This window comes from Podarcis tiliguerta (genome assembly GCF_965153285.1).
Source record: "Podarcis tiliguerta genome assembly, chromosome: 1".
Taxonomy (NCBI): Eukaryota; Metazoa; Chordata; class Lepidosauria; order Squamata; family Lacertidae; genus Podarcis; species Podarcis tiliguerta.
In genome coordinates, this window is record NC_139534.1 from 35,677,009 (window position 1) to 35,689,286 (window position 12,278).

Genomic DNA, 12,278 nt, shown 5'->3' on the forward strand with positions numbered 1-12,278 from the left:
GACTTCAGAGAAGTGTGACTGGCCCAAGGTCACCCAGCAGCTGCATGTGGAGGAGCGGGGACATGAACCCGGTTCCCACCGCTCTTACCCACTACACCACACTGGTAGGCTGGAAATAACCAGTCCGTGCATGACTGTGGCCAGGATTACTTTCACCAGATAGGGTTGTAACTCTCAATCCAGCTGAAGTGGGTTGATGCTGGCACTACCCAAACCTGAGGAAGACCCAGGCAAACTTGGCTCTTTGAGGGAAGGGCAGCCCCAACCAGGACCAGTTGCAATCTTTTATCCAGTACAATAGTCTTCTTAATTAATCACACCCCTATCTTGTGTGTATTAAATTTCTCCTTTTTTGCCCTCACTAACCCTAAAGAAGAGACATCACCTTGCCAACAAAAAGCAGAGACATCACCTTGCCGACAAAGGTCTGTATAGTTAAAGCTATGGTTTTCCCAGTAGTGATGTATGGAAGTGAGAGCTGGATCATAAAGAAGGCTGATCACCGACTAATTGATGCTTTTGAATTATGGTGCTGGAGGAGACTCTTGAGAGTCCCATCGACTGCAAGAAGATCAAACGCATCCATCCTTAAGGAAATCAGCCCTGGGTGCTCATTGGAAGGACAGATCGTGAAGCTGAGGCTCCAATACTTTGGCCACCTCATGAGAAGAGAAGACTCCCTGGAAAAGACCCTGATGTTGGGAAAGATGGAGGGCACAAGGAGAAGGGGACGACAGAGGACGAGATGGTTGGATAGTGTTCTCGAAGCTACCAGAATGAGTTTGACCAAACTGCGGGAGGCAGTGGAAGACAGGAGTGCCTGGCATGCTCTCGTCCATGGGGTCACGAAGAGTCGGACACAACTAAACATCAACAACCCTAAAGAATCTACATCAACTGTAGGCTATACTATGATATTTTCACAATCTGCATCTAAGCTTTCCCCCCAGTATTATCTATCAAAGCCTGTATGGAAAAGCAGTCTAGCAATATTTGTCATGGCTACATTAAACAGTTACCAACATTAAATATATGCATGATTCATGTCTAACAAAGCAAAAAAAACAGAAAGTCACATAGCACAATGTGAGGAAGATAAAAAGCACCCTGAAGGCCATGATTTTTGCAAACACAGGGAAATATTTAGTTGTCTAGAATAACAAAATGATGTATTTTGCTATTATTCTCAAAGAATAAAAGCTTTTCTTCTGCTACCCTCTGCATTAATTTTCATCCAGCTTTTGAGTTTGGAAGTACTATAATGATGTTACTGCACAAGATAGCTCTCTTTTATGATCTAGTAGCCGCTGATATTTTCTGTCATTTTCTTAGCTTAACTTATGCACGCAGATAGCAATGACAGGGAAGATATTTAAAAAATGCATTTACAGGGATTTGTTTCAGAATACTTAAGTCAATGAAAGTCTTCTAAACTTAAACACTGATAAATAAGTATAACACCAGGTCCAAGTATTGAGGAGAAATACTTTTCCATTGCCATTCTGAAGAGCAGTACCACAGTTTTTCCTTGTAACTTATGAGAAGTGAAAAGTTCACAATGTAACAGTCTTAGAATAATCGACGGATGTTAAAGTGCTGAGATAATAAAATGGGATGATTTAACTTCATACAGACATTGCTTTAAAATCCGCAATAAACTATTGAAGCAGTATAGGAATTTGTATTATTTTTCATGGATAACTTGAAAGAACAAACCAACTTCTACCTGGAAATTCTGGAACAGACAAGCCATAGGGTTTGAGTTGTTAGGTGGCCCAGGAATGGGGGGCTGTCCTTGAAAGCCTTGGAGATTCTGATAGCCTTGAAGAAGCTGCTGTTGCTGATTTGATGGAAACATTTGATTGTTGTTGAACAGTGACTGTAGATGCGTCAGTTGATGATTATTAAGGGTAGTATTTATTGATGACATGTCACCTGCAATTCCAAACATATAGATATTTAACTCAACAATTTTCTGAAGGTGTAACACATGGGTCATATTTTACCACTTAGTGACAAGATGTGGAATAAAACTCCCTCACAACCCACCCTTCAGTGAATCAATATTTCAGGGAACTAATATGCAAGGTATGGATTTCTTTCACAGCCAGCAGTCTTGCTTACAATGAAGTCTAACTCTGGATTCGCCTTGCATATACTAAATGCAACTTCCATGGCGTTTCTTAAATAGCAACATATTCTACAGCTTATTAAACAATCATTTAAGTACTCTCTTGTTAACAATTTTTTTTTTTTAAATCCTATTTAAATGTTTAACATTCCTACTACTAATACTGTAATAAAACCTTGTAAACCAATAACGGCACAAATTATAGAGACTGTTTACATTTAAGTGACTTATTTTTTACAAGACCTTTGCAAATGAATAAAACTTTTACACTTCTTTTTTTTAAAGCCATAACCAGCTAAGGAAAACTAGAAGCTACAATCTCATAATACTTAGTTGATGCAAGAGAGGTTAGTTTTTATGAATGGGATCCAAAAGGCCCCCATACACATGTACCTTTGCATGAGGCTTGCTCGATTTCCTTCTCTGACCACACTACTTTATGTCGCGTCAAAAGCTACAATACAACAGAAATAGAGGACTACGTGGACGTGAGAAAACCTGGTAGGTGTGTGGAAGCTCTGCGCACAATCCTTTGCACACCAGCCTACTTTACAGGCACCTATGTAATGCTAGAGCATACACTTAGAAGACACAAGCAGTTTGGCACAAAATGCACAAGTATTATGAATAAGTAACAAATCTGGCGAAGAATTCAAATTTTATCGCAAGTTCATAGCAAGTTAGGTCTGTGTTTATCAGAAAAATGCTTGTGCATAAAACTTCTATCTATGTTTTATTAGCAGCAATTCACTGAACATACACACACACACACACAAACAAACACACAACCAGGTAGGGATATTCATAAAGGAAGCACAAGAATTTGGCAGACTCTCAGGTCCAATTCACACATTTATATCACTGTTGTACAGTCATGTTCCAATGAAGGACTTCCCAATAAATGTGAAAATCCTCATATGAAAATCTAGGATATTACTCTCTTAGATTTAAACATGTGAACTGGAATTAAACTTTCTATTGATGTTTGTCAAGTTGTTTAGAAACCATTGGTTTCTTACCAAAAAATGAGAATCCAAGAAGCATGGGAACTTAAGTGTAGAGTGCTAGAAGGGCAGCCTATTGCCTTGAACCTGTGGAAGACTGTACTCTGAGTGCTTTATATATACTGTGTCATCATAATCTAGGGATTGGACACATTGATTATTATTATTATTTAATTCAGATGGACTTGGAAGCTTATCTATTGCACAGCTACTCATACTAACCCTGTGATGCCTTGAATATATATCTATATCTTTATCTATTAAAAAAATGCTGCATCCCAAAGATGCATCTACGAGATTTGAAAAAAGTAAAAGCCATTCCAATTGGTTGGTTGAATTTTGATGGCATCATACTTTCTAAATAATAGGGTTTTAAAAAATGCTGTTTAAAAATGTCTGTCAATTATATTTGCAGTCTTTCACTGGAATGGTTAAGCAAGTTAACATAGCATAAACGTTTTTGGGAAAAAGTGCAATGAAATGGAGTTTTGAAAAAAAGGTTGAAAAAAGAAGTTCCCACCCACCACCATTTTTTTTTTCCTTTTTAAAAATCTGTGAAAATATTTAACTTACCAAGTAGACCTGTCCCCAGTAGAGGGTTAAGTAGCTGTGGCACCACAGAGTTACTGTTGAGTTTAGCTGAACCAGATGTACTCCCAGCATTATTAGATATGCTCAGCAATGTTTCTGCCATTGACACCACTGCTGTCCCACCAAGTGTTGAGACAGACAGTGCTGCCACTGCTGATGATGTAGTGGCTGTGGTAGTGGTAGCCTGGGAGGAGGTTGCTATGGAAACCTCTGGATGATTAGCAGGGTTGCCCGATGTAGAGTTCAGAACACCACCCAGCAGCTGGGGATTCAAGGGCATTAATCCTGAGGCCCCAGTGACAGCTGGAAGGAGCAGGGGGTTTGAAGTAGTGTCTGTGCCTGAAAAGCTTGGGAAAGGGTTTCCCAGGGAACTGGTTAACAGGGTATCAGCTCTGTTGGTATCTGACTGACTGCTAAGCAAGTGATCTGGTGGTGGGGCTGTCATCTGTGTTACTGAGGGTACAGGATTGTGTTGCTGTTGCTGTAACAGATCTGAGATGGACAGATTGAAAGGTGCTAAGGGGAACATGGCAGCTGTTTGGGCTTGGTTCTGTAGAAGAGCTGCTAGCAGCTGGAAATGAACAGGTTGCAGCACCTGCCCATCCACATCACCGGAGAGCAAAGCTAAAGCAGCATTTACATTTGGGTTGAGAATACCTAAAGGATTGAGGGTGACCTCAGACTTGCCTTCTCCTGCTGAAGGCTGCAGTATATTTAATAGATTCTGGTTTAGGAGGTGCTGCTGATTCACTGGCAAAGAGATAGGTAGTGAACTAAAGAGGTTTGGATTCAAAGAGTGCGGAAGGTTGTTGTTTGAAGTGCTGTTCTGTGGAAAATGCAGAGCATGTTCATGACCAACAAAAGGAAAGTCATTCCCAAGGGGGAGCTGGCTATGTAGTGGGTTTCCAGCTGCAGTTGTGACAATGACACCATCTTGAAGAACGGATGTGGTCTTGGTGATGGCAGGTTGACTGGTGCCAGCTATAGCTGTGGATGATGGTGGTCCTGTCCTTCCTGCAAACGAGAAAGAAAGAAAAAAGTAACACACATTGAAAGATAAATGCTATAATGAATAACTGGTCATAAATATCAACTGGAGTTTGCAACACTCAGACAAGGAAGAATATATCTCCTGCCTTATTTACAGTGACTCACAAAACAGATAATTAAAAAACCAGCAAAAGTACTAAATCATGTTACAAGTATTCAAAGCAGTATTAAACTACCTGAAAACAACAAATGTGTGGAAACAGAAAGCTGGCTTTTCTTCAGATTTTATTTGTTACATTGAATGAATGCTGCACAATGCAATTTAATACTTATGTTATTGTCAAACGCTTTCAGAACACTTTAGGTAGTATGTCAACTGAATACATAAATAAAAACAAGTGCTTCCATATTTTTCTAAAAGTCACTAGGGTGATGCACTGTATAACATATTCTGCAACTTCAAGTCTACTACTGAGATAGCCTTGGGCCATCTCCTAGCATAAACAAGACTACCGCAGGGCTACTCTCTGTCCTTCAAAAGAGAACCACTGCATAGGGCATCCTGGACCATTTTAAAGGAAGCTCATATTCAAGCCACCTGCGTTTTTAAAATACAAAATAGAACTTGTAATTAATTATTTCAAGCACTATAATGGGAAATATATGAGAAAGATTATATAAGAAATATTTTGCATTAATGCATTACTTAAAAACTCAGCCTCAACAAGACCATTTATTTATTTGTGGTTTTGTGGGGGGTTTTTTATTGTTGTTTTTGTTCTTGAGCAAATACCAAGTACAGTGTCAGAGTATGAGGTAGGCTTAAATTCTAATAATAAGATTGTAGAAAGTTAAGGAAGACAGATTAGCAATCAGAACAAACAAATTCCATTCTCAAGACTGCCACCATGTGGCTTTACATATCAAAAACATAATGGGAAATATACAGATAAAATATGCATGTATGCAAAAGCACGGCTCTTGAGAATGTGATAAGAAAAGGACTAGGCAGAATAGAAGCTAAATCTAAAGCTCACTGTCAGAGCATTCTGAAAGTCCCACTATTTACATATTGTTGTAAGTTCTGCACAGTACAGAAAATATTATAAACCTTTGTCACATTTATATCCTATACTTCTGTCAGGGAACTGCCATCAGTGCCGGAGGGAGAGAGCAAAATCCAGAGGGATTCCGGAGAGCGCCCCGGCATTGGGAGAGGCAGCCCATCTTCTGGGGAAGAGAATCAGCGTAGCACCAGTAGAGAAGGGGGGCAGATGGGGGAAGCGGCGAGGCGGTCCCATGACTCCTTGCCGGGGACCAGCGGGGAGAGTAGGGGTCCTCCGCTGCCTACGCCCTCCTTGCGCAGAAGGCTTTCGTGCAGAGACAGCAGGAGAAGACTAGGCGTCAAAGAGCTTCTTTGCTGGAAGAAGTTTAAGAAACGCCCACTGACGGATTCTGCCAGCGATTGAGACAGCCACGGGTGAGTGGCTGTCCGGACAGAAAAGGTTCACTCAGGCAATCCAGCCAGGTGTTTGCACCGGCTTACGCACGAGCAACCCCTAGAACCATTACACCTTCCTCCAATAAGATCAAGGCAGGGTAAATGGCCTTTTACCCGTTTTATTTCCACAGAAACTGAGGGTGGTGAGACTGAGAAGTAATCACTTGGTCAAGACTATCAAGCAAGCCTCACAGCTACCACATTTAAACTCAGCTGTAAAGCTCTTCACACTTTATGCAAAAATTACCAAAACGCCTTAGGTCTTATTTACAGAATGTTGTTTGCAGACACATATGCATTATATAGGCACTGCTTTCATTTCTGTGTGAAACATACTTCCATACTTTTTCAATACAAACATACTTCCATACTTTGTTTTTCAATACAAACATACTTCCATACATTGTTTTTCAATATTTTTGTATTTTGATTAATAAAACCAGGATTCTGAAAATAAAAGTTATTCTAGTTCTCTCAATCCAATAAAGCAATGCAAATAGCATGTAAAATATTATGAGACTATTCATGTTATTATTGGACTCCTGCAAAACACATTTGTGGGCCTACCTTGGAAGAGAATCTGGAAAGGGTTGGGTAGTTTGATCTCGGAAAGCAAACATGCACATACATCCATAGGATCTATAATACTTGTATGCATACCATGGTGGTAAGGCAGAAAATGTTTTGCCATCATGGAAGTTTAGTCTAGGCTCCATGGTGATTTAAGCCCTGCAGTTAAGGCACCACCATTCATTAAGGGAGCCAGAGGAGGCTTGGCCAAGTTAGTCAACGAACAGTCAATGCTTCCATAGATGAAGGTGTAGTCTCATCCAGTCTTAAGGTGGCTCTGGCTGAAGAAACCCTCTCTGGATTTCACTGCACGTTTTAGACCAAGCAGTCTAAAATGTCCAGTCTCTGGGCAAAGTAGTTTTGTGTGCATGGTGGTAACTAATTTTCCTGGGTCCTTGGATGAAATTCATACCCATTTAAATCTGCCCCAGGCTCCGTTCTGACACAGACATGGTGTTTGGCACCCTGGTAGGTAGGAGAAATACATATTGTTGGATTTCTTAATGTGTTTCAATCACATCAGTCATGGTATCCTTTTTGGTCATCCCTAAACCTGATAATGGAATTATGGTTCCTAACCTATCCTAACCCAGCTAACCCATTATGCTTTTACAACAGGACTTCGCCCTGCACCCAGTCCAAATCTTTTCCATAGGACTGGGGAAGCCCCTAGAAAAGATGTGCGGGAGAACCTGTGCTATTGTAGAAGCAGATATCCTTCCACTGAAGGAACATTAAGGCATAGGTGTTACTTTGGAGCAGTTGTTCTATTTTCACAGCCAAAAAACTCTTCAGTGATTAGCATTGTATTTTGGCAACTAGGAACTCTTCTTCCCAGTGAAACCAGGGAACGAAAGTTCCTTGAGAGGGCCTGGGGATTTCTGATACAATATTTAAGAAATCCTCAAAAAACTCAAGTTCACAAGAGACTTCGGGATAGACAGGCCTAAAGGTATAAAAGTATGAGTTTAATGCACATTTGTAGTGCAGTATTGATAGGAACCAAGTCTCCTGAGCAGAATATCTGACAACTGCTCTGACAAGATATACCAGAATTGCAAAAACAATTGCCTTTTGATGAAAGGGAACATGAAATGCTTTTTCTAGGGAACAAAATAGTGTATTCTGTTTCACTTAAGAAGTTTCTACTTGACAGCAATCACAAGAGTCATTGACTGAACATGATACCAATGTGTAACCAAAACTTAACTAAAACTACTACAGTTTAATTATATCATTACCCTTATAAGAAAAGCCAGTATCCTGCACGTGGATGTGCTGGATAACAGAACAAGGTCTCAGAGCCAATTGGAGTATGTTCCTGCATATTCAAGGTGATGGACTCCCACAATATGCTGTGAAACCTTTCACAGACTGAAAGACTGAAAAAAATGTATATATATATATAAAATACAAATCAGCCGCACAATTTGGATAGAGCGGTCCATGCACAGCTCTATTGTGAATAATTGTTTGAAAATAAAAGACGGATGAAATATTTGGCAAAAGGTTGCTTTTGACAGGCAATGTGAAAAGGATGTACTCTATGGAATAAATTCATAATAAAAACCTCATTCAAGAAACTCAAGCTCCTTTCATATACAAATATTCTATATGCATTTGACAGACATTAACTATATGCTTGATTTCTCAAGTTTTCCTATTTTAAAAAAAGTTGAGAAGCTTCGAGTCATTAATAAATGCTACATAAAGTTCTGAGGTGTTTAATTTTATTTCAACATATTAAAGAGCAAGATAAAAATAAGTAGCCTAGTTGTGCTGAAATAAATATTTATGAGTTATTACCAATTAAATACCCATCATATTTCTATATGCCACAATAAATTAAAAAGTGAATGCTGATGCAGGAATATAGGACTGGGTTCTTTGCAAAACTTAATGTCATTACAATATAAAAGCTAAAATTACATTTTAAAAGCATTTCTACAAAGTTGAAAATGTTTACCTTCTCGTCTGTAAATACTGGCCAAGAGCAATTTCTAATAACATGTCAGAATCCTGCAATCATGTATGTTTTGATTTATTTCACTGTGCTGGGTTGAGCTTCTTTTGGGGGGGAGGGGGCAAAATTGTTGAGCTCCCCCCCCCTTTTTTCCAGCAAAATTGCCAAAAAAATAAACATTTCTGATTTGGGCTGCCGTACATCCAGGTTTTCACAGACATTCTGGCTGCTTTTCAAAAATACTGCCTGAACGTCATTTTCGATGGACGAATCCCAGCAACGTCGGGGAAATTCCAGGCGTACAGCAGTCCTAGTAAAGCTATCTTCTCTTGGTATGCTGTCTCACCACAGATGAGGTGCTAGAACATCTGCTATACATGCAGACTCTGTATTCCAAACCACATAATCTCTCTCTCTCTCTCTCTCTCTCTCTCTCTCACACACACACCTATAAAAGACCTTTCTTTTTAAGTCAGCATACTTTGATTACTATAAACTCCATGTAGTTAACATTTAAAAACATGTTTTATGTCACTGTTCAGTTTTCAAGTGTCACCTTCACACAAGGTACTGTGTGACACTACAGTCTCCTCTCTGCTACTGGTCAGCACCCTGTCCTTACCTTTCAGCAAAGGTTATCCAGCTCAAGACGATGCTGCTTTTTGCTTTTAAATTCTTGGTAAAGTACCAACTTACAATTTATCATTATGAGGGCTTTTGATTACTAATAGTTGTTGGGTTTTTTTTGAATTGCTTTTCTCAACTCCCATATGACAAATTGCCACCTTATTTATGTCTCGCCTGTCAAGAGTCAGATATGATGGTTCCCTGGCATCACCAGAATTCACCAATAGTTTTTGCTAACTCTCACCATCTCCAGCCAGAAATCCTCAAAACATTTGCCTACAGGGCTTAGTCAAGAAGTGGTGCAGTAACGGTCTTCTCACACCCGATTCTCCTCCTTTTTGTTTTAGGTTTAGTTTCCTCTTGCCATTAACCTTTTATGGCTTAAATGCTTGCATTTCCTAGTCAAAAAAGGGAAGAAGTTTGACACCACTTTATTGCACTCCCCCAAACTGAAGTGTTCTTCCTAAAATGACAGCTAGGTAGCTTTCTTTAATTCTTTTTAAAGATTATGGATGTACCTCTGTACCTCTTCAAGGGCAACTATGGGCTGTTTCTCATTCTTTCTGCAATGGGCTCTCAGTGTGCATGGTGGGAAGAGTGCAAATATTTTAACTCTTCTCGTATGCTTACAATGTAAGTGGTGCTACAGCTATGCCCATCCATACATTGCAAAATTTTCTCTTCAAGGAGGCTGGTGTCTTCCATTACATACCTTTAGGCGCGAGGCAAAAATGTTCCTTGTCAACTGGGCCTTTGGCTAATTAAAATCCTATACCCTTTGTGGGAGGCGAGTTTATAGGTTTGTGGGATTTCTGATCTTGTTTTTATTATATATTTTGTGATTTTATCTTGCATTTTTATATTGTGAAGCGCCTCGAGATCTACAGATGAAGGGCAGTATGCAAACTGAATTAATAGTAATTAACAAATTGTGCTCATATATTCCTTATCAGGTGTTACACTGGTGAGGATGCAGAATCATTCAGGCATCACCCACGAGCAAGGAAGAACTTGTTGGGCAATTGTAAGGCAATCAGGTTTAACTTTTCTATCTAATGATACGAACCAGATTATGTCAGTAGCGTCACAATTATAGACAGTCTTCCCATCTGCATTTCACTGTAAGAGTGTTTCACTCTGGTTTCTTCCAGTGCCAGACATATATGACTGCTGCATTTTGTGCACTTATGTCATCTTTCACTTCTGTTGGTACTATAGGTTTTCGTAGAATACCAGTTGTGTATCTCTGCTGATGGCCCTTTTGATCCAGTGGAAACTTCAGTTAGCAAAATGGGGTGAGGCAATTTCGCTGCCCCACTTTCCTTCGCGGTCCCCCCCCCCTAAATCTGATCACGTGGAATGGGGGCCCCGTGTGGTAGGTAGCTTGGGGGACTGCAGGAGCAAGGGGCAATTCACAAAATTCACCTGTTCCTTTCAGCTTAATGAAGCCTGCTGGATCAAAGAGCCTTCTATCAGTGGAGAGCATCACTAGATTTTAATTTTTTTAATAACTGTAGTTAGGCAATTTATACAAACCACTGCATACCCAACAATAAGGAGCCTCTAGAAGTAATAACCCAGTGCCCTGAATCTGGCACAGAAGGGAACACATCTGTCCACTTTAGGTGATGGTGATTTGAAGGTCTTTGACACAGAGCTGATTCATAAATTCCTTTGATGTGTGCAGCCAGCTGTACCTCTGGCAGAATGCTGTCTTCAGTTCTCCTTTATAGATCAGTTGTATTTATAATATAAGCAATAGGGTTTTATAAATCAGAAGCCCAGCCTCCCCATGAAATTAGCTTCATCTCATGATCAAAAACAAAAGGTATTGCAGAAGTGAATGAACATCATTTAGTACCACACTTTATTTTAGGTGATTCTAGTTCTTAGATGTGTGTATATAAGGTTTCTTCAGACTACAGTTTCTGGATTCTTCAGCAAAACCCTTTTAGACTCTGAAACTCATATGGCTGATATTAAAACTTTAGTAGTTTTTCATAATCATGGAATTTTGCGAGTCAATAGTAACAAGCCTATGGGTAACATGCCTCTAGAAACTAGTGCCTGCGGAGATTACATAATTTAGGGTCCAATGCAACCCCCTCCTGATCTACAAACTAGCCAGCACAATGTTATCAAACTGCACTTCAATGCTTCAGTATTAAACACAACTACTATTTATATAACTTGGTTTTAGCTTTCCAGATTTGTCTCCCTAAGCAAGCATATGACAGGCCAAAAGCAAACAAAATGTGTGTAGAATATATTAGAAAAAGAACTTCCATTTCCTGGCCTGAGCTATTTTATTTTTCAACTACTGATCTGAAAAGGGAAAAATATAGATAAGTATCCTTCCAAAGATTAGTTTAGACACACTTGTCAGAAGCATCTTGCTCAAAAATCCTATTATGAAATCAAAAATAGTATGCAAAGAGGCTAACAAAAAGTGTGCTTATTTGTAGATAAGACACTGTGATGCAACCTGCTGGCTTCGCCAAAAAGAGAAAATACAGAATTTCTCATTATGGGTTGTTATAAATGTGGTTTCTAGAGCTTTGTTTGGGCATTAGTAAAGTTTCCAGAATTTTTAAAGCCATAGACAAAAATAAAATAAAATGATTTACACCCCCCAAATAAATTATTCAAATAGGCTTATCAAACCTAAACTTTAACAACAATTTAAATTCATCAAATTCATTGATCTGAACCAGTTCTACCAGTGCAGACGTTCTAGTAGGTCTAGAAACAGGTGCCTATTCCAATCCACAATAAAAGACTCAACTTAGCACACAAAACTGTTTGGTGTATTTAAGAAGCTTGCATTGAATAAAATCCAGCATTTAAAATAAGGCTGCTACATGCTAAACGTAGCTGAAATTTTTTGATGGTTGGCAAATA

The 12,278-nt window shown here is 39.3% G+C and overlaps 2 protein-coding genes across 5 annotated transcripts in view; both read right to left on the reverse strand.

Annotated features, from left to right (window-relative positions):
• KIF5C (kinesin family member 5C) overlaps positions 1–12,278 on the reverse strand; it is a 312,660-nt gene that overhangs the window by 170,600 nt on the left and 129,782 nt on the right. The window lies entirely within an intron of this gene.
• MBD5 (methyl-CpG binding domain protein 5) overlaps positions 1–12,278 on the reverse strand; it is a 101,501-nt gene that overhangs the window by 15,533 nt on the left and 73,690 nt on the right. For 2 of the 4 annotated variants that reach the window (XM_083405287.1, XM_083405286.1), the window contains 2 exons: positions 4,414–4,740; positions 1,727–1,935 (listed from right to left, as the gene is read on the reverse strand). In XM_083405287.1, coding sequence (XP_083261413.1) covers positions 1,727–1,935; positions 4,414–4,740 — 536 coding nt within the window. Of the gene's footprint in view, positions 1–1,726; positions 1,936–3,708; positions 4,741–12,278 lie in introns of all 4 variants that reach the window. The other 2 variants (XM_083405285.1, XM_083405284.1) reach the window with 1 other exon arrangement.